Here is a 23,799-nt window from a genome sequence, read left to right on the forward strand (position 1 = left end):
GTTCCTGGGATCATTCTCATGAACCTCTTCTGGATCCCCTCCGACACCAGCACATCCTTTCTTAAGATAAGGAGCCTAAAACTGCTCGCAATAGTCCAAGTACAATTTGACCAATCCCTCATAAAGCCTCATTGTTTGACTGTTCTGTGGGATGAACTGGAAGCCAGCTCTTCAAGAGATTCAGTGCTGACACTAGTGGCTCTCAGGTTTTCCCATGATAACAAGCAAAATCACAGTAACAAAGTTTTTAGGCACCATTTACCAAGCTATAATGAAAATACGATTCAATATCTAATACCCATGGACACACACAACAGAAACATTGATCTGTTTTCACAGAAAATCTATTTTGAACATCAGACAAAACATTTTACTCTGCCGCAACACAGAAAAAAACAACCACATTCCAGACAATAGTTTACATTAAGTGTATTGACTGAATCCTTTGAGAAAAAGTTGGATCAAGCATCAACTGAAACAGATTTGGTTACACAATTCTCAAGCCACATTAGAGCTGAACTTAATAAATGAAGCATAATTGATGAAATGTTAAATTGATGCAACACTACATTAGTAGTCTTGATTCACATTTATGATAAACACCAAAGATTCTGCAGATGCTGGAAATCCAGAGCCACACACACGCAGCCACAAAAATGAGTCGACATTTCGGGCCAAGACCCTTCATCATAAGCCCTGATGAATGGTCATGGCCCCTCCATTCCCCTCCACTTATGTTGCCTCATCTGCTGAGTTCCTCGGGGGGGGGTAGGTGTGTGTGTGTATCTCTTCATATTTATGATATTTGGATACCTTTTTGTTCTACAATTTTGAACAGGCAGTAAAAGAGGTTCAGTATACCTACATCTGGTTAAGAATACAACAGACTAAACAGAGAATCAAGATGGTCTATAAATATGACAGTTCTTTTGTTCCAAAAAGCAAAAAAGTTATATTGTGAGCGGTCAATTATTATTCAATACTACAAATGGTCATTAATGTTCCAGAGTTTAGTAAATTTTGGATATGATGACTCCAACAAGATGCTTGACTCGTCTTTGCACCTGGTTCATTTCCTCTGGAGATTAAGTAAACTATGACAGCCTAATATATGGACTGTGGTAGAACAGGCCTGATGAAGTTTTATTTTAATTATATTAAATTTCCAATGGTGACAGGACTCCAACTACTAATTAAGTACAATTAAATATACTGCCTACCAAATCTTTATAGATTTGCAAGACCCTTTTCTTAGAGTGAGTTATTACATTGTTCTGCCAATCCAAAGCCAACCTTATAAACATTTCTAATAAATTGCACGTCTTTAAAAAAAACTTTCATTTTTACATATTTTGATGACGTAAATGAAAATAGCTTTATTAATAGAGGTCTATAAATTCCAACATTCAGCTAATCGATCATTGTGGACTTCAACATGAATATTGCATCTGCTTTGAATAAATATATACTTAACAGGTTGGGCCAATTGTTTTCAAGGTCTTGCGAAGCACTTGGATTGCACTGTCAATCAGATGGAACATTTTAACTTTACCACAGCAATCATGCCTACAGTTCTACTTTTATTTACCAGACATGACCTTAATTGAATTCTGTTTAATGCAGATGCATTCCACACAAAAAAATCAGAAGTAATATGATAAATAAATCTGAAACTTTGCAAAGCAATTTGGATATTTGCTGTTTTGTGAGTAATTCGCTGGTGCCAGATTATGGGGCCCAGGAGTCCCATTATTGTGCACAGATGCAGATTCAGTGTACCATGTTCATTTTTAGAAGTTGCCTCACTTTCATATGGGTCAGTTTGATTGGTCAAAAATGATGTAATGGAATACAGTTCATCTGGTAGGATGCACACAGCTGACAACAGGAAAGTTGTAATAATTCATTCATGCAGATCATGTTATGATATTTTAAATTCAGTAAATCATCACTCACAGAAATAAGATTTGAAATAAGATTTTTTCTTCATACACTTTCTAAAAAGTCAATAGTAGACGTTACATATCACCCCACCAGCCTCTGCATCCAGCACATAATACTCCGGAACTTCCACCATCTCCAACGAGAGCCAATTACTAAGTACATCTTCCCCTCCCTCCCACTTTCTTCAGGGATCGCTCTCTATGAAACTCTATTGTCTATTCATCCCTCTCCACTTATCTCCCTCCTGGCACTTATCCTTGCAAGCAGAACAAGTGCTACACCTCCTCCCTCATTACCATTCAAGGCCCCGAACAGTCCTTCCAGATAAGCCAACATTTCACCTGTGAGTCTGTTGGGGTCATATACTGTGTCTGGTGTTCCCAGTGTGGCCTCCTGTATATCAGTGAGACTCGACGTAGACAGGGAGACCATTTTGCAAAGCACCTACATGCCATCTGCCAGAAAAACAGAATCTCCCAGTAGCCACCTATTTTAATTTCACTTCGCATTCCCATTTTGATGTGTCTAGCCATGGATTCCTCTACTGTTGCAATCAGGCCACACTCAGATTGGAACATTCTATCTGGGTAGCCTCCAACCAGATGGCATGAACATTAATTTCTCAAACTTCTGCAAATGGCTCTGTCTCTACCCCGTCCACCATTCTCCATCCCCTTTTCCCTCTCTCACCTTATATCACGGCCTCCTTCGGGTGCTCATCCTCCTTTTCTTTCCTCCATGGCCTTCTGTCCTCTCCTATCGGACACCCACTTCTCCAGCCCTGTATCTTTTTCACCAATCAACTTCCCAGCTCTTTACTTCACCCCCCTCCCCCCCAGGTTCACATATCCCTCGTGTTTCTCCCTCCACCCACTCGCCCCCCCAACCTTTCAACTCTACTCTTCATAATTTTCTCTCTAGTCCTGCCTTCGGGTCTCAGCCCAAAACGTTGACTATGCCCTTTTCCATAGACGCTGCCTGGCCTGTTGAGTTCCTCCATCATTTTGTGTGTGTTGCTTAGATTGCCAGCATCTGCAGATTTTCTCTTGTTTGATATAAAACTCAATGATTTTCTCTATCTTGAATCTTTATAAAACTGGAGAAACTTAAAACTTTTGACACTTTTAAACATTCCCAAATCAGCTCTTAAAAGTTGAATACAAAAAAAGCTGTTTCTACTTATTTTGCAATATGGTATTGAAACCTGAAGAACAAAACAGCATCTTATACAACACATTCATTTTCTCAAGTCAATCGTCCAATTAATTAATCACAAATTAAAAGGTACATGTATCTCTTAGTCTACACAACGAAGAAACCAACACTCAAGTTCTTCTTTCCTAAAACAGTATCTGAATAAGATGCTACATCCCCAGGGAAGCAATGTTCCTGTATTCATATGATTCTTCAAACCTGTCCCTGAGAATTCCAGATCTCTGGCAAGAAGCCAGAACCTGCCCGCCTTTCTAAATTACTAGACACCCAAATAATGTCTTAGAATCATAATATAACAGAACAATGAGGAAATGGAAAGATGATTGAAAGAAATCTTGCTGTCAATTTTAAAAAGAATGTACAATACATCCTTGAACTAAGCACTCAACACCTGCCACATATACACTAATGACACATGGCAGCCATTATAGCCTTGCAGCCAATAATTCTGAACAGTGACATTGTTTTATTTATGCAGTGTCAGAAAGTGTTTAATGGATTTGTACTGTATTTATAAAGTGCCTTTCCAATCTCTAAACATCCCAAAGAACTTTACAGTCAATAAAGTACTTTTCAATGAGCTTTCACAGTCACTTGCTTAGTAATTACATGCATATTTGGTGTACATTTAAATGTAAAGATGCTAAAAGAAAAATCCGTAGGCTGGTCAACGTTACAATGCAGAAGTGTAATTTTCCAATATGGCTATCCTTAGTCTATAGTAGTCTTTTGGAACAGTCTATAATATCAAAGGTCAGAGTACATTTATTATCAAAGTATGGATATATCACTATACACCTCCCCAAGAAACATCTTCTTGCAGGCATTCACAGTAGAAACTAAGAAAGAGTAGAATCAATGACAATACAACAAAGATGGACAAACAACTGATCTGCAAAGGACAACAAACTGTGTTAATACTAGACAGACAGACAGATGATATTCAGAACCTGAGTCGTAAAGTTATTGTAAGTGAGTCCAAAGGTTGTGGAATCAAGTTCACTATTGAGGTGAGTGACGTTATCCATGCCGGTTCAGGAGCCTGAAGGTTGAAGGATAATAACTGACCCTGAACCTAGGCTCCTGTACTCCTTTCCTGATGGCAGCAGCAAGATGAGAGCATACCCTGCATGGTGCAGGTCCTCGATGATGGATGCTGTTTGTAGATGGTGTAAAGGACTTTTCCTATGATGGACTAGGCTGCACCCACTTCTTTTTGTCAGTTTTTCTGCTCATGGGCTTTGGTATTCTTACAAGTGAGAGATTAAAGATTTTCATCCTGTATTTCTGAGCAACCCACATGCCAGACACAGATGCAAGATCTGCCATTTGACAGGGAGCACACAGTCATAAAACAGGCATTATTTTAGCAGTTCTGAGATGCCACTGCTATATATCAGAAACTCAGAAATGGAAATTGTACTAGTTATCCATGTATCTGGAACCCACGAAGCAAAAATCAACCAATATATGATTTAATATGCTGGAAATATATTCTAAAAAAGGGAAAATTAACAGCTATGGGAACGTTCCCTCTAATTATTTTAAAGCTGAGCAGGAAATGTTCACATGGCCTGAAAACAGTGCAGAATTTAACAAAACATTATGTAGAAGAAAATTACTGCTGTGCGGCAACAAAGGCTACGTATATCGGAGCAATTCAGTTATTGCGCAGCCGCATACCCGTGCAGTTTAGAGGGAACAGTGATTATGGGAAAGAACAAGAAGTGGGAATAATCGAATAATTCAGAAAATTAATGCAGATCCCTTCTGTGCTCCGTGATTCTATGTCCCTCTAGATTGGGAACAGACTTGAAGAAAGATGAAGCAAACAACCAAGATTAATTGTGATAGGAAAAAATGAAAGACAGGTAACAGAAATGGTGACTTTGGATATATCCAAAAAAATTTTATATATATATATAAAATGATAACAAATGGTTAAATAATTACCAGCATCAATGCAGGGGTTGAGCCACGAACTGGCCAGATCCATAATGACCTGTCTTCCGATGCTGTTAAAAGCCATTTATTATTTTGTGTCCAATCCAAGCAGCTCACTGCCCCATCATGGCCTTAAGTAAAGCACAGTATATAGAATATGTTATCATACTATTAGAAAACACCTATGTTTAAATTCTGGAGTGAATTCTAGAGACATAGGAAAACAAAAAAGACCACTTTATAAAATACCGCTGTGCATAATCTGATTGTCCTTGACACTTATCAACCACTGTGTTAATTGCTTTGCAATGAGGAACACACCAAAAATATCATAATTACCTCCAGTAGAGTTCAGAAGAGATGCTTAATTTTTGAATACATTTAAGTCAATCAGCCTGATCCAGAAAATATCTTACCTAAAATAACCAGTTTTTAAGGAAAATTTTCAAGATAATATCTATAATATGTGAATGCGAATCCTAGCAACATATTAAGTTCGTCATTCAGCATTGCCGCGCAAGCTTTTATTCAAATCGTTTCCTAAACTAGCAAGATAAATGACCTACAAGTATAACCACTATTGCGTTTTTGGGGAAAGAAAACCAAAACAGTACAAAAATAACTAAATGAGTTATTTTTTTTAAGCAGGTGTATACTAACTTGCTTATACTTATGTTTTCACAAAGTTTAAATGATCTTAATAGCTACAGTAGATTATTTCAAATCTACATCAGCAAACTAATTTGTTTTTAAATAAAGTGTTTGAGCGCAAATTCAGGTAGTAAAGTGTTGTCTGTGCTGCCCTCTAGTGTACGACATAATTAACAAAATAGAATTAGACAATGATTGTTTCACAACAATCCCAATCTGTGTCCACCATCATATATTCTCGAGTATAATCTGGAAACCCAGTCATAAGTCGTTTTCCTATACCATCATTAAAAGTGGATATACCACCATAAGACACACAACGTGAGAGAGGTGGTGTCTCTTCTCGGCCCAAAACGTCACCTCTGTACTCCTCTCCATAGATGTTGTCGGATCTGCTGAGTTCTTCCAGCATTGTGTGTGTTACTCTAAATTTTCAGCATCTGCAGAATCTCTTGTGTCTGTTTGCTGTCTGTTTAAAATTTGTTTGTAAAATCTCAGTGCTGGTGCAGGGTTGAACTCATGGGCTTTTCCCTTCAGTACTGTATGATATTTAGGAAATCCAGCAATGATGATAACATTGTGATAATCTAAACTAGAAGATAATTAGTTTGCAGGATATTAGGATCCCTATCCTTAGTTATAGAGGTCATGGGACTTATGGGACTCACTAAGTTGGACTTGGGCATCATGTAGGGAACACGGGCTACTTGTAAAATTTGGCAATAGTGCTAATCAAACCAACACCTTTATTGTGGACACTTTCTGCTCTCATGAGTGTCATTTCAAATCCACCAATTCAGTACATAAAACTACAATGGTTAAATTTGCTTTCTGCGTAATCACATTAAAAGTAATAATTAAGAAAGAAATTAGAGAGAAGTAAGAATCTGTTTTTGTCATGAAATGTTATATCATTTATGCATGCTTCCAAACAGCTTCTCAGGAACATTTTATTAATACTTAAATTTTAAGTGTTATGATCTGCTTGCAGTATTTCATAAATAGAGATCCATCAAATGATTTTGTAACAAAGCTCTTTCGCCACCTTTTGATATTGAGACCCAGTCTAAGTTGCTAATGTAATACTGATCAAGGTTGCTAGGCTTAAAATTGCCTGAAATACTCATGACCAGAAAGAAACATTCTTCCAGTCAATAAACCGTTCTGACAATGTTGATGCAAAGTAGGAAATTGAGAAATAGTTTTCACATTAAGCTTTCCATTAAAAATACTGACAGTAGGATTTCCACCTCCCCCAAACCAAATATCCGGACTGATGAAGAGAATTCATAATGGAATGTAAAAACTTACCAATTTAGCTAATAAAATGGCAGAGAGACAGGAATGATAAAGGAAGAAAAACAAAGCTCACACATGAGATTCTGCAGATGTTGGAAATCCAGAAGAACACATACAAAATGCTGGAGGAACTCAGTACCTATGGAAAGGAATAAAGAGTTGATGTTTCGGGCTGAGACCTTAATCAGGACTGGAAAGGAAGAGGGAAGGCAGGGGGGAGGGGAAGGATATAAGCAAGAACGTGATAGGTGAAGTCCGATGAGGGGGAAGATAGGTGGGTGGGGGAGAGTTATCAAGAAGCTGGGAGGTGATAGGTGGAAAAGGTAAAGGGCTGATGAAGGAATCTCAGAGAAGAGGAGAGTGCACCATGGGTGAAAGGAAAGCAGGAAGGGCACCAGAGAGAGGTGATGGGCAGGTGAGAACAGAAGAGGTAAGAGGGGAGCCAAAATGGGGAATGGAAAAAAAGAGAAGGGGGAAGAAATACATGGAAGTTAAAGAAATCAATGTTCATGGTGTTAAGTTCGATGCAACTCAGATGAAATGTGAGATGTTGGTCCTCCATCCTGAGAGTGGCTCATCGTGGCAGTAGAGGAGGCCATGGAACAACGTGTCACAAAAAGAATGAGGATCTGAATTAAAATGGCTGGCCACTGAAAAATACTGCTTGTTGCAGACAGAGCAAAGGTGCTTGGCAAAGTGGTTCCCCCGTCTATGTTGGGTCTCACCAATGTAGAGTTCGTCACACCGGGAGCACCAGATCCTGTAGGTGACCCCGACAGACTCGCAGGTGAAGTGTTGCCTCACCTGGAAGGACAGTTTGGGGGTCTTGAATGGAAGTGAGGGAGGTGAATGGGCAGGTGTAGCACTTCTTCCATTTGAAATCAAACCTGAAGTACTTTGGGAAACTTTGCTATGTTCAATAATGGATACAAATTCTCAACGAAATCCAACAGCTTTTGATCTGAACACAGATTACAGGTTTTGCACTGGAAATTAAATTTGACACCACAATGAGATATTTCAGTTTTGTCACCTTGAGAATTTGCCAAAAGTATAGTAACATTCAAATACTTAAACCAGTTGCCTGATGCCCCAACCTCTGCAAGTTCAACAGAGGGATTAACTCCTGAAATTTCTACACAAATGGCAGAGGAAGGAATCAGGATCAAACTTGCGACTGTCATAAGACCATAAGACACAGGAGCAGAATTAGGCCATTCAGCCCATCCAGTTTACTCCACAATTTCATCATGGCTGATCCCAGATCCCAGCCAACCCCATACACCTGCCTTCTCACCATAACTTTTGATGTCCTGACCAATCAGTAAACTATCAACTTTCGCTTTAAATATACTCACAGTCTTGGCCTTGACAGCTGTCTGTGGCAAGGCATTCCATAGATTCACTACTCTCTAGCTAAAAAATATTCGTCCTTAGCTCAGTTCTAAAGGGTCATCCCTGAATTTTGAGGCCATGCCTCTAGTTCTGGACCATAGGAAATATCCTCTCCACATCCACTTTATCTAGTGCTTTCAACATTTGGTTAGTTTCAATGAGATCCCCCAGCATTCTTCTAAATTCCAGTCAGTACAGACCCAAAGCTGCCAATCGCTCCTCATATGTTAACCATTTTATTCCCAGAATCATCCTCATGAACTTCCTCTGGACTCTCTCCAATGACAACACATCTTTTCTGTGATATGGGGTCCAAAACAGTTGACAAAACTCCAAATGCAGACTGGCTAGTGTCTTCTAAAGCCTCAGCATTATCTCCTTGTTTTTATATTCTATTCCCCTTGAAATGAATGCCAACATCACATTTAGCAATAGTCTGCACTATTGTTCCCTTTACTAAAATGCATTATCTAACATTTCTCAACACTGTATTCCATCTGCCACTTTTTGCCTATTCTTCCAATTTATCTAAGTGGTTCTGCTATTGCTTCCTCAGCACTATCTACCCCTCCACCTATCTTCGTATCATTCGCAAACTTTGCCACAAAGCCATCAGTTCTATTATCTAAATCACTGACAGACAAAGTGAAAAGTAGCAGTCCCAATACTGATCCCTGAGGACCTGGCAGCCAAACAGAAAAGGCCTCTCTTATTCCAATTCACTGTCACCAGCCTGTCAGCTATTCCTCTACCTGTGCCAGTAACTTTCCTGTAATGCCATAGGATTTTATCTTGTTAAGCAGCCTCATGTGTGCCATCTTATTAAATGCCTTCTGAAAATCCAAGTAAATGGCATCCATTGCCTCTCCTTTGCCCAGCCAGCTTGTTACATCCTTCAAGAACTCTAACAGATTTGTCAGGCAAGATTTCCTTTTACAGAAATCTTGCTAACTTTGACTTGTTTTGTCATTAGTCTCCATGTACCCCAAAACCTCATCCAGGGAAGTTTGGCCAGGTGGATTCAGAATTGGCTTGCCTGCAGAAGGCAGAGGGTCGTGGTGGAGGGAGTACATTTAGACTGGAGGATTGTGACTAGTGGTGTCCCACAAGGATCTGTTCTGGGACCTCTACTTTTCGTGATTTTTATTAACGACCTGGATGTAGGAGTAGAAGGGTGGGTTGGCAAGTTTGCAGACGACACAAAGGTTGGTGGTGTAGAAAGCGTAGAGGATTGTCGAAGATTGCAGAGAGACATTGATAGGATGCAGAAGTGGGCTGAGAAGTGGCAGATGGAGTTCAACCCGGAGAAGTGTGAGGTGGTACACTTTGGAAGGACAAGCTCCAAGGCAGAGTACAAAGTAAATGACAGGATACTTGGTAGTGTGGAGGAGCAGAGGGATCTGGGGGTACATGTTCACAGATCCCTGAAAGTTGCCTTCAGGTGGATAGGGTAGTTAAGAAAGCTTAGCTTTCATAGTCGAGGGATAGAGTTTAAGAGTCGCGATGTAATGATGCAGCTCTATAAAACTCCGGTTAGGACACACTTGGAGTACTGTGTCCAGTTCTGGTCACCTCACTATAGGAAGGATGTGGAAGCATTGGAAAGGATACAGAGGAGATTCACCAGGATGCTGCCTGGTTTAGAGAGTATGCATTATGATCAGAGATTAAGGGAGTTAGGGCTTTACTCTTTGGAGAGAAGGAGGATGACAGGAGACATGATAGAGGTATACAAGATATTAAGAGGAATGGATAGAGTGGATAGCCAGCGTCTCTTCTCCAGGGCACCACTGCTCAGTACCAGAGGACATGGCTTTAAGGTAAGGGGTGGGAAGTTCAAGGGGAATAGTGAGGATTCAAGATAGGGGGACTCAAGAGGAAGATTTTTTACTCAGAGGCTGATTGGTGCGTGGAATGCACTGCCTGATTCAGTGGTGGAAGCAGATACACGAGTGAAATTTAAGCAACTAATAGACAGGTATACAGAGGAATTTAAGGTGGGGGGTTATATGGGAGGCAGGGTTTGAGGGTCGGCACAACATTGTGGGCCGAAGGGCCTGTACTGTGCTGTACTATTCTATGTTCTATGTTCTGTGTTTAATAATAAACTCCAACACTTTACCAACGACTGAGGTTAGGCTAACTGGCCGATAGTTTCCTTTCTTTTGTCTACCTCACTTCTTAAAGAGTGGAGTGACATTTGCAATACTCCTGTCCTCTGGAACCATGCCAGAATCAAATGATACTTGAAAAATCATGACCAATGCATCAGTTAGCTCTTCAGTAATCTCTTTCAGAACTCTGGTATGTAGTCCATCTGCTCCTTGACACTCACAGACCTCTGACACACAGCTAATATCTTCCACAGTGAAGATTGATGCAAAGTACTTTTCAAATTCATTGGCTATTTCTTTGTTCCCCATTACTACCTCACCAGCATCATTTTCCAGTGGTCCAATATCAATTCTCACCTCAATTTTACTCCTTATATAACCGAAAAAACTTTTGGTATCTTGCTTTATATTATTGGCTAGCCTACCCTCATCTTTCATCTCTTCCCTTCTTATGGCTTTTTTCAGTTGCCTTTTGTTGGTTTTTAAAACTTCCCAATCATCCAATGTCCCACTCACTTTTGCAACATTAAATGCCCTTTCCCTGACATTTATGCAGTCTCTTGTCAGCCACGGTTGCCTAGCCCTACCATTTGAGAACTTCTGTGGGACATATCTATCCTGCACCTTGTGAACTATTCACAGAAACTTCAGCCACCGCTGATCTGCCATCATCCCCACCAGTATCCTCCTCCAATCCACCTGGGCAAGCTCCTCTCTCATGCCTCTGTAATTTCCTTCATTCCATTGTGAAACGGATACATCTGACATGCTTCTCCCTCTCAAATTGCAGTATGAATTCAATCATGTTATGACCACTGTCTCCGAAGAGTTCCTTCACCCTATGCTGCCTAATAAAATCTGGACTATTATGCTAGCCTTTCCCCAAGTAGACTCGAGCACAAGTTGCTCTAAAAAGCCACCTCGTAGGCATTCAACAAATTTCCTCTCTTGCGATCCAACACCAACCTGATTTTTCCAGTCCCCTCTTGCATATTGAAATCATCTAAATAACTACACACTATATTGCCTGGGACCCATCAAGTCTTGGTCCCGTCCAGTTTAAGTGGGTCAAACTGATGTTACATGATTATGAAGTGTTGCATTTCATATTGGTGTTCATGTGTTGGAGAAGGAAAATCCAATCATCACATGCAAAAGTGCGACTGTGTGTAAAACAGATGTCAACTAGAGTGTGGGTATATTTTGGCAAGCTTTATGAAGCTTCAAAATGTTTACTCACATTTCATTGGCAGAATAATAGACAAGTCAATTTAATGCCTCTTTATATTTTTTAAAAATCTTAATCTAGTCACAGTTGTTACCTGTAAAAACAGCTGGGGATCCACTTAGTGAAGCATTATAAACTAGCATGGATTTGTCAGCCAATCCAACAGCCAGTAGCTTTCCATCCCCTGAAAATGAGGGAAATTGGAAACAAAATAAATTTCAATACCTGATATAAGTTTCTCACAAGTGTCCATTACAATCATGGCATTATTATATACATTTTTATTTTCATTCACAAGTATAAAATGTGAATGAGAATTTTAAAAAGTATATAATTAAAAGATGACTATTAAAAGATTAAAAGTACCTTAAAGAGGGAAGTCAGGAGGATCTGGTATGTAATGTTAAGGAAAATCACATTCTACAGCTACATTAATAGAGTAACCAGGGAAAGGATAGGCCCCCCTTATAGATCAGCAGGGCTTCCTACTATTCAAGCTGCAGGAGATGAGTGAAATTTTTAATGAATATTTCCCCTCCTTGTTTATAATGAGAAAATCACAGGTGTTCAAAAGATCAGGGAAACAAGTAGAGATGTTTTGGAGGAGATTCATATTTTCCTGCAGCTTTTATAGCATTAAAGGCATGAAGGTGGATAAAGCCCCAAGGTCTGACCAAGGGCATTCTTGGACATTATGGGAGGCTAGAAAGGAAAATGCAGAAGGTGACGGGTTAACCAGTGCTCAGTTCACTTTAGCACTGAATTGACTCTGCAGCTGTGGCCTGCAACCATCGGCATTTGTCTCAGTGCTGAACTGGCTCCATGGCTCTGGCCTGCAGCCATCAGGCTCCTGGAGTGGCTTCATTCACTTCAGCACCAAACTGGCTCCGTGGCTATGGCCTGCAACCATTGGCACTCACCTCAGCACTGAACTGGCTCCGTGGCTGTGGACTCACTTTTTGTGACTCAAGTTAATGCTCTCTGTTGTTTACTTTTTATTGTTTGCACAATTTGTTCCTTTTCTTTCTCCAGACATTGGGTATTTGACAGTCTTTAGTGTGTAGGTTTCTTTGTCTTTCTTTATCTTGTGGCTGCCTATAAGAAGACAAATCTCAATATACGTACTTTGAATGTCCACACATTGATACCGAAGATCGGAGCCCAAACGTTGATCGGCAGTCCAAAAGTCAAGGCCCAAATGGTTGAAGCCTGGGCACTGGAATCCTGGAGGCCTGGGATTGGAGGATTGTACATGTGTGTGGGATGGTGGGTGGGAGGGAAAGGTACTGTTCTACTGTTGTTTTGGTGCTTGTGTACTCTGCCGAGCACGGTGGGTGTGCTATGGTAGTGCCAAAATGTGTAGCCCTAGGCTCATCTTTAGGTGTGTTGGATGTTAAAGCAAATAACACATTTCATAGTGTTTCCGTGTGCATGTGATAAATCTGAAGCAATGAGACAAAATTAGTTGCATGAAGATTCTTGACTTGAACATTGCATCCCAGTCAATGTGGGCATAGTCAACCAAACGACTTCCGTGCTGCACAGCTCTATGTCAGTAGTAAACTGACTGCTCTTTAGAGGCAATATATACATCAGGATAAATATTATTAACATATTAAAAAAAGGTAATCATCTAGCAGGAAGTATAGAGATCTTAGGTCCAACACCACCAGGTTCAGGAACAGCTATTAGCCTACAACCATCAAGCTCCTGAACCAGCATGGATAACTTCACTCACACTATGAACTAATTTTACAGTCTGCAGCCAAGAGAAAATATGCAGATGCTGGGAATCAAAGTAATACACACAAAATGCTGGAGGAACTCAGCAGGCTAGGCAAAATCTATGAAAAAGAGTAACAGTTGATGTTTTGGGCTAAAAGACTGTTTATTCTTTTCTGACAAGGATTTCTTCAAGTTCTTGGAGAGGCAAATCACTTTTTTTTTTGAAGAGAATACAGTGGAGGAGACTTCTAGCCTTGTCATATGGGATGCCTTTAAAGCATTTATTAGAGGACAAAACATTTCTTATACTGCAAGCGTTAAGAAAAAAGCTAATAAAGAGAGAATTAATTTAGCCAATCAGCTGAAACAATTAGATGAAGAATATGCTTTGACTTCAAATCCTGTTTTATATAAAAGACAGGTTGAAATTAAAACTAAATATGATTTTTTATTAACATACCCTATTGAAACTCAACTCTTAAGGATAAAAGTCAATTTTATATTCATGGAGATAAAACAAGTAAATTATTGGCTAACCAAATGAAAACTTCTAGTGCTAAACAACAGATTAAAGAAATTTATAAAGCTAACAGTATTAGGACAACTGATCATTTAGAAATAAATGACACTTTTAGAGAATATTAGTCCAAACTTTATAGTTCTGATCTTCTTAAAGATAATACTGCAATGGATAATTTTTTAGACCAAATAAATATCCCTATGCTTTCTGTTGATGACTGAAGACAGTTAGATTAATGTTTTTCTCATGAAAAAAATAGCCGAGGCTGTATGTTCACTGCATTCAGGGAAAGCTCCAGGTCCTGAAGGATTTTCTGGAGAATTTTATAAGGCTTTTTCTTCTTGGCTCATACCCCCTTTATGTTCAGTTTTTTCAGATACTTTTAAGTCAGGTAGATTGCTGCAATCTTTTTACGAAGCTTCTATTTGATTTATCCTTAAAAAAAATAAGAACCCAACTGAATGTTCTTCATATAGACCAATTTCCTTACTTAATGTTGATGCTAAAATTTTATCTAAAGTTCTGGCCTGTAGGATGGAAAATATCTTACCATCTATCATTTCTGATGATCAGACTGGTTTTATTAAAAATCGATATTCTCATTTTAATATTCGTCGATTATTAAATGTTATTTATTCTCCTTCTAAGGAGACATCTGAGTGTGTGATATCCTTAGATGCTGAGAAGGCTTTTGATCGGGTTGAATGCCATTATTTATTTAAAATCTTAGAAAAATTTAATTTTGGGTCCAATTAAATTGCTGTATTTATCCCCTTTTGCTCGGGTTCTTACTAATTCTCAGAATTCTAAACCATTTGAACTTCAACGTGGAACCAGACAAGGTTGCCCTTTGAGTCCTTTGCTTTTTGACCTGGCTTTAGAACCTTTAGCTATTGCTTTTCAAGAATCTAATGATATCACTGGTATTTTATGGAAGGGTACTATCCACAAAGTTTCACCTTATGCAGATGATTTATTGCTTTACATTTCGAATATTGAAACTTCATTACCTTCTTTGCTTTCTTTACTTTCTTGTTTTAGTCAGTTTTCTGGATAAAAACAGAACCTACACAAGAGTGAACTTTTTCCTTTCCATTAACTGATATTAACCTTCCTTTTAAAATTGTAAGAAACCAATTCACTTATTTGGGTGTAACAAGTACTAAGAATTATAAATATTTAAAGAAAATTTTCTTACTTTATTAAATTATATAAAAAGAACAATATCAAATTGGTCGCCCCTTTCGTTATCATTGATTGGTCGAATTAATTCTATTAAAATGAATGTTTTACCTAAATTTATATACCTCTTTCAGGCATTACCTGTTTTTATTCCTAAATCCTTTTTTGACTCTCTGGACTCTATTTTATCATCCTACATATGGAAAATTAAACGTCCTCGATTGAATAAAGTCCATCTCCAGAAAGATAAAAAGCATGGAGTTTCAGCTTTACCAAATTTTAGGTTTTATTACTGGGCAGCTAATATATGGAATCTCACGTTTTGGTGATACTATATTAATCACGAGGACTGTCCCAGGTGGGTTTCTTTAGAAGCTAACTCGGTTAATAAATTTTCTGTTATCTCCCTTTTGGAATCTTCACTTCCTTTATCCTTAAGTAAGATAACTGAAAAGGTGGTAGTCAAACATACTTTGAGGAGTTGGATACAATTTCAAAAACACTTTGGTTTACTGAGATTCTCCCTTTCTAGTCCCATTTTTAAAAATTATTTTTAAAGCCTTCAATGACCGATGTAGTTTTTAAAAAATGGGAAAGATTGCGCATTACATGTTTCCGGGATCTGCTTGTGGGAGGAAGTCTTTCTTCGTTTGAACAATTGTCAACTAAATATAGTTTACCAAAACCCTTTTTTTTTTCAGTATTACAAATTAGAGATTTTCTGTGATCTCAATTATATACATTTCCTAATAGTCCTGATAAGAATGCATTAGATGAAATTCCTAATACGAAATCATTCTATAATGGTTCAATATCCAATATTTAAAGATTCAAAGATTCAAAAAACTTTAGTCTTTCTAACCATACATCAGCTCTGCAGAGCAGTAGAAGACAGCGTTTCCCAGGAGCAGTGCAATCATAACATAACAAACACAACACTAAATAATAAACATAACAATAAATAGTAAAACACAACAGCCACATGTCAGTTAAAATCAAGTTATAAGTGTCCAGTGCAAGTTAAAAGTGTCCAAAGCAGAGTCAGGTAGAGCAGCTATTTAGCAGTCTGACTGCCTGTGGGAGGAAGCTGTTTAGTAGCCTTGTGGTTTTAGTTTTGATGTTCCTGTAACGTTTGCCTGATGGCAGAAGAACAAACAGTTCATGGAGATGGTGTGAGGGGTCTTTAATGATGTACCGGTCTTCTGGAGGCATCCACTCCAAAAGAGGTCTTGGACAGAAGGTAGGGAGACCCCAATAACCTTCTCTGCTCCCCTAACCACCTTCTGCAAGGCTTTTTTGTCTTGACAGCACTGCAGCTGGAGTACCAGGTTGTGATGCTAAAGGTCAGCACACTCTCAACCACACCTCTGTAAAATGTAGTTAAGATGTTAGTGGGGAGTGATGCTTGTTTAAGCTTCCTCAGAAAGTGCAGTTTCTGCTGGGCCCATTTCACAATCCCAGTGGTGTTCCTGGACCAGGTGAGATTGTCCGAGATCTGCACCCCAAGGAACTTGATGTTTTCCACTCTCTCCACTGTGGAGCCACTGATGTTGAGGGGTGTGTGCTCAGGCTGAGACCGTCTGAAATCGACGATCATCTCCTTGGTTTTGGTGACATTAAGCATCAAGTTGTTATCACTGCACCAGCTCTCTAGGTGTTTGACCTCCTCATTGTTTCATCATTTTTGCTGATGAGCCCCACCACTGTGGTATCATCAGCAAATTTAATGATCAGGTTCTCCTTGAATCTGGCTGCACAGTCATGTATTAGCAGTGTGAACAGCAATGGGCTAAGCACACAGCCTTGTGGGGATCCAGTGCTCAGTGTGATGGAGTCAGAGATGTTCCTATCAACATGGACTGACTGTGGTCTCTCTGTCAAGAAATCCAGAATCCAGCGACACATGGCAGTGCTGAGGCCAAGCTGCGACAGTTTCTCCACTAGTCTCTGCGGGATGATGGTGTTGAACGCTGAACTGAAATCAATGTACAGGATTCTGGCATAAGTGTCTTTGTTGTCCCAGTGAGAGAGAACTGTGTGCAGTGTGGTGGATATTGCGTCCTCCGTAGAGCGATTTGGAGGATAAGCAAACTGTAGAGGATCCAGCGATGAGGGGAGGCTGGCTGTGATATGAGGCTATGATTACGATATGTTGTCGGGAATGAGAAATGATTCTTTACACAAAATTAAAAATCTTTGGGAACAAGATTTAAAGACCTCAATTTCTGAAGAAACTTGGAATGAGATTTTTAAATTGGTTAATACTTCATCGTTATGTGCTCGTCATTCCCTTCTACAATTTAAAGTGGTTCAGAGGGTTTATATGACTAAGGATACGTTATCTCATTTTTATAGGGATATATCTCCCTACTGTGATAGGTGTAACAATGGAGAAGCTTCATTTATTCATACGTTTTGGACGTGCCCAAGTCTTAGAAAATATTGGAAGGAAGTATTCCAAACTTTTTCTGTACTTTAAACTAAATTTTAAGCCTAATCCTTTGACTGCCCTATTTGGTATTGTTGAAAGGAAAGGTATCATTTCGAAGACATCTGATCTGTACATTCTGGCTTTTATCTCTCTTGTGGCTAGAAGGGTGCTTTTGTTTAAATGGAAGAATGCTGTTCCACCTAATCATGTTCAGTGGTCACCAGATGTTTAGGCATGCCTAAATTTAGAAAAGATTCGTTGTTCAATTTCTGAATCTAACCAAGATTTTCAAAATTTGTGGGAGCTGTTTTTAAATTATTTTCATAATCTTTGACTTCTTGTTAAAGTACAGAAGTTGGTTAATAGTATATTTTATTATCTGATATAAGTTTTTTTTCTTTTTTCTCCCCCAAACAACTTCGACTTTGGTAGTGGGTGTAGATGTTTTTTTTTAATAAAATTATTTATATTCTATATACGAATTAATCTAATCTATATGAATATAGACTAAGGAGTTCGTTAATGTGATTCAATATTCTGTATCTGGTATTATTATTTTTTTTGTTTTATAATATGTATTCTCTTGAATTCTGTATTCTTCTATATAGAAATCAATAAAAAAAAATCGGAAAAGAAAGAAAAGGAACAGTGACAGGAAGGCAACAGTAACTCAAATAATTACACATTATAACAATGGTGAGCAGAAGAACATCTCTGAAAACACATGTCAAATCTTGAAGTATATGAGATACAGCAGCAAAAGACCATGAAGACACACTGAATTTAGTTACCTTGGTATTCAATGTTCCAGAAGTGTTTTCTCAGTAGTCAAATGAGTGTTTTTGGATTGTTGTTAAGCATTATATCCATGTCAAACTAGTGTCACTGGGCATCACAAAACAGTCAGGAAAGCCCGGGGGGGCAGGAATATAAAAATTTACTTCCATTTGCTTCACTTCAAGCAGGACAGCAAAGGAATAATTTTGGCGCAATTTCTCCGTATACTAGCTCTGTTTATTTCTCTTGCTGCAAAGGCTGACAGCTCCACAATATCCATTTTGAAGAAAAATGTGAGTAGGAATATTTTCCATGTGGAAAGTGACATCATCAGAGGTACGCTGTTTCATTCGGCTGCATTCATGTATGGTTGAATGATAATTAAACTTGAACTTGATTTGATTTGATTTGAACTGAACAAATGCAAGGTAACCCATTGTTTTGGAAATGTCATACAAAACACATTGAATTTATTCTGGCTGGCAGAATCAATCTGTTCTCCCTCACACCTTGCTCAGTTAACAGTATAAATATGGTATACAGCTTAGCTTAATTTTCCACAGAGGTTTCCTGTATATTTCAGATGCAAGGAATTAGTAAATTATAAATGGCTGCACTAAAAGGCCTAGATGGAGTAAGGTGGCAGTGTGCTTTGTAGCAGCAGCCTCTCTGGGTCCAATAAATGGTGTCGTAGCTATGTACTGTGTTTTGCACCTTGGCCCCAGAGGAACAATGTTACAGTTAGCTGTGTAAATGGGCACGGTTGAATGACAATTAAAATTTGAACTTGTAATTACCTTATAAGCACAAAGAGATTCTGCAGATACTAGAAATCCGGAGCAACTCACACAAAATGCTGGAGGAACTCAGCAGGTCAGGCAGCATCTGTGGAAATGAATAAACAGTCATCCTGTTGAAGGATCTTGGCCTGAACCATCGACTGTTCATTCATTTCCATAGATGCTGACAAACCTGCTGAGTTCCTCCAGCATTTTGTATGTGCTGCTTTGTAATTACTTTAATCATGTTACAGTAGCCTTGTTCTTAATGACAGATTTCAATAGATAAATTCTATTTCTGTGCTTTCCATTTCACTGAGTACAGCATCCAAACAAATTTCTTTATTCTTGCATAGATCATTTGATTTTAATTGCAGCAAAAACCTACAGATACTGGAAATCCAAAACAAAAACAAATTGCTCCAAGTGCCCAAGTATAAATATGTTATTTTGCATCAAAAATCAGCTGTTTTTTCACTGGAAAGCTAATTCTTGTAGCAAATCTTATTAAGGAACTCCAATAGCCTCAATGGCATAACAAGTAATTAACCAGATCGAAAGCTGAGTGCAATGATGTCTCAAGTGAGAAACAAAAAATCCATGAATCAGAATGAGAATTCACATTTAATTATTAAAATAATTTTGGAGACAAATTCTAAAATCTTTCAAAAATACAAAATGCAGAGCAGAAAAATACTGTTCCACATTAAATATTAGTTTTCATTGACTTAATAATCTTCAGCTACTAATATTTGCAAACAGGCAGGTCTCGTGAAATCTAAAGATCTTTTTCATCGATGTTTTCCTCTTTCCTTGCCACTTCAATGACCTCATCTAATTAAGCACTATTATGTGCAATTCATGTCAATTAGTGCTAGTTATTGGTTTATGGAGCAGATCTGCTGGCTTCCGTGTCCACATATCTAAAGTCTAGCAAGCACCACTGTATAAATATCAGGGCAAGGACCTTGGAAGATTCTTCTCTTTGACTGGAGTCACTGAGATTTCCAGTAGCACTGAGATTTATAATTAGCTAAATAAATTGCTTGTCAGCAAGGCATGAGCCAACTAAATCAGCAAGGGAAATCAAAACATTGCACAAAATGTTTTTTATGCTACTTGCTTTGAAACACAACTCCCTCTCTGAGGCAGTTTTCTCTGGTGTTTGAAATGGATGCTTCTAATTACAGAACTGGCAAATCTTAAAATGCAGCTTCTGAAGAACAATGAGTGAAACAACAACAGGAGGATGTACATGCTAAAAATCCAAAACAGCAAGCTATATGCAGACCTAAGTGCAAATCAGTTCAGCAGACCTACCACATCTGGTCATGAATTGTCATGGACAATTAAACACTGAACAAGAAGAAGTGGGCTCCAAAAATATTTAATCATCAATAGTGGGGCCCAACACATGAGAAAAGCAAGTTCAAGAACAAAGCAACCACAGCCATGTTCAGCTGTAAGTGCCAAAACGTTTTTTAAGATTTGGTACATCACCAAAGACTCTAGCAAATTTCTACAGATGTACTGTGAAGAGCATTCTGACAGGTTGTATCACTGTCTAGAATAGAGGAGCTAATGCACAGCCTCGAAAAAAGTTCCAGATGGCTATAAACTTACCCAGCTCCATCAGGACACAGTCTCCACAGCACTGAGGAAATCTTCGAAAGTGATGCCTCAAGAAGGTGGCATCCATCATTAATGATCTACACCATCCAGAACATGCCCTCCTCTCATTGCCACCATCACGGAGAAGGTACAGAAACCCGAGGACACACACACAATATTTTAGGAGCATCTTCTTCCCATTCACCATCAGATTTCCGAATGGACCATGAACTCAAGAACATCTCCTCACTTTCTCTGCTACTTTTTTTTTTATATTTCTTATTGTAACATATAGTAATCTTTTTATGTTGCTGCACAACAGAAAATTTCACAACATATGTCAGTGATAATAAACCTGATTTTGATCCTGAGATTATCCTTGGTTTCCTTCTGAGATCCACCCATCACAGAAGCCAGTATCCAGCCAATTCCATTCATTCCTTGTAATATCCAGAAACACTCCTGAAAACAAGACAATTCTAGTGACTCCAGACAAGTTGTGCCTCCATTCAAGTTGTTCCAATATAGCCACAACACAGGCATCTATTCAACAATGCGGAAATCAAGATGATTCAAGCAGTCTTTTTATCACCCAATCACCAAGAAAGAGATGGAAACTGTCATCAATGGTACTTTCACATATAACCCTCTCATTGATGCACAGTTGGGTTTTGCCAAGACCACTCAACTCCAGACACTCATCATAGCCAGGCCCTTTGGCCCACAATGTTGTGCTGACCATGTAACCTACTCTAGAAGCTGCCTAGAATTTCCCTCCCGCATAGCCCTCTATTTTTCCGAGCTCCATGTAGGTACATGGAGCTTAGGTCTAAGAGTCTCTGAAAAGACCCTACTGTATCTGCCGCTACCACCTTTGCTGGCAGTGCATTCCACGCACCCACTGCTCTCTGTGAAAAACTTACCTCTGACATCCTCCTTGTATCTACTTCCAAGCACCTTAAAACTATGCTCCCTCATGTTACCCATTTCAGCCCTGGAAAAAAGCCTCTGGCTATCCAAATGATCAATGTCTCTCATCATCTTATACACTACTATCAGGTCACCTCTCATCCTCTGTCACTCCAAGGAGAAAAGGCCAAGTTCACTCAGCCTATTTTCATAAGGCATGCTCTCCAATCCAGGCAACATCCTTGTAAAGTTCCTCTGCACTCTCTCTATAGTATCTACATCCTTCCTGTAATAAGGTGACCAGAAATGAGCACAGTACTCCAAGTGGGGTCTAACTAAGGCAGAACCTTTTTCGCACTGCGGACCAGTTTTATATTGACAATATTCTTGCAGACCGGCCGACTGGGGCCGGGGGGGGGTGGGTGGTGATAGGGTTGCCAATGGACAAGAGTAGCAGTCACATACGCCGGGTTTACCCCAGAAAGACTACAATGACCATGAAGCCTTGCGCGGGCACCAATACGCATGCGTGATTTGGCATGCATGTACGATTTTTTTCTACAAATTGTTTTTGGCAATTCTGTTTGGGGGGTGTTAATCACGACAGAAATATAGGTGATAAGTGGCTAACACACTCAATTTCCTTTCTAAAAGGGTTTATCTAACGAATTTAATATTAAACACACCGCATATTTTCCTCGCATGAATGTAGTGATAAGTCGATTATCAGGGGAGGACAGGGGAGCTTGAAGTAAGTGTTGAACGAACTTCCAGTAGAAGTGGTAGAGGCAGGTTCGATATTATCATTCAAAGAAAAACTGGATAGGTATATGCACAGGAAAGAAATGGAGGGTTATGGGCTGAGTGCAGGTCGGTGGGACTAGGTGAGAGTAGCGTTCGGCACAGACTAGAAGGGGAGAGATGGCCTATTTCCGTGCTGTAATTGTTATATGGTTATATAAGTCAATAGCATCATAACATTTTAAGTAACGTTTGGATATTAAACACGCAGCACGTTTTTCCCGTATGAACATATAAAATCATTGCAACACACCAATATCGCTGAATCAGTGGGAGCCCTGGGCTTGTTTTCCTGCAGCAACGCTGTCCTATCGAAGGGTGATAGGAGACAGCAAAAGTCGAATGGGTTCCTTATGTCCAGTCTGTTCCGCAGTTTAGTTTTCGTTGCATTCATTGCAGAGATATGTTGGAAATGGAAGCAACGTTTTCAGTGCTATCATGGCTATCTCAGGATTTTTAGCCTTGACTTTGATCCAGAATGGCGGCAGAGATGTTATGTAAAACATACTTTCCAGCCCGCCATCATTTGCAAGTTCGAGGAGTTGATCTCCTTCCCGCGCTGACATGGATGATGCGCGGGTAATGACCTCGCGTGCATTCAAGCTCAACAGTGGGCGTGACAGGGAATGAGGGACGGTGCAGCTGACTCATATCGCCAAATCATATAGCTTCCTCGTGGCCCGGTAGCACATGCTTTGCGGCCTGGTACTGGTCCGTGTCCTGATGGTTGGGGACCGCTGAACTAAGGTCTTGTATAGCTGTAACATTATTCACAGCTCTTGGACTCAATCCCATGGTTGATTAAGGCCAACACACCATACACCTTCTTAACAACACTGTCAACCTGCGCAGTAGCTTTGAGTGCCCTAAGACATGGACCTCAAGATCTCGCTGATCCTCCACACTGCCAAGAGTCTTACCATATTCTGTCTTCAAATTTGACCTACCGAAATGAACCACTTTACACTTATCTGAGTTGAACTCCATCGGCCACTTCTCATCCCAGCTCTGCACCTTATCGATGTCACGCTGTAACCTCTGACAACCCTCCAAGGCTATCTAGAACACCCCAACTTTTGTGTCATCAGCAAACTTACGAACCCACCCTTCTACTTCCTCAGCAACACTCACAACAGGCTGGAGGAACTCAGCAGGTCAGGCAGCATCCGTGGAAACGATGAGTCGACGTTTCGGGCCGGAACCCTTCATCAGGACTGAAGAGGGAAGGGGCAGAGGCCCTATAAAGAAGGTGGGGGGAGGGTGGGAAGGAGAAG

General features: G+C 39.5%; 1 protein-coding gene across 3 annotated transcripts in view; it reads right to left on the minus strand.

Annotated features, from left to right (window-relative positions):
- Positions 1 to 23,799, minus strand: part of wdr27 (WD repeat domain 27) — a 575,337-nt gene that overhangs the window by 482,523 nt on the left and 69,015 nt on the right. For all 3 annotated transcript variants that reach the window (XM_063056491.1, XM_063056490.1, XM_063056492.1), the window contains exons 17-18: positions 11,885 to 11,974; positions 5,113 to 5,234 (exon numbers count right to left, since the gene is read on the minus strand). In XM_063056491.1, the coding sequence (XP_062912561.1) occupies positions 5,113 to 5,234; positions 11,885 to 11,974 (212 nt within the window). The remainder of the gene's footprint in view (positions 1 to 5,112; positions 5,235 to 11,884; positions 11,975 to 23,799) is intronic.

This window comes from Mobula hypostoma, chromosome 8 (genome assembly GCF_963921235.1).
Source record: "Mobula hypostoma chromosome 8, sMobHyp1.1, whole genome shotgun sequence".
NCBI classification, from domain to species: domain Eukaryota; kingdom Metazoa; phylum Chordata; class Chondrichthyes; order Myliobatiformes; family Myliobatidae; genus Mobula; species Mobula hypostoma.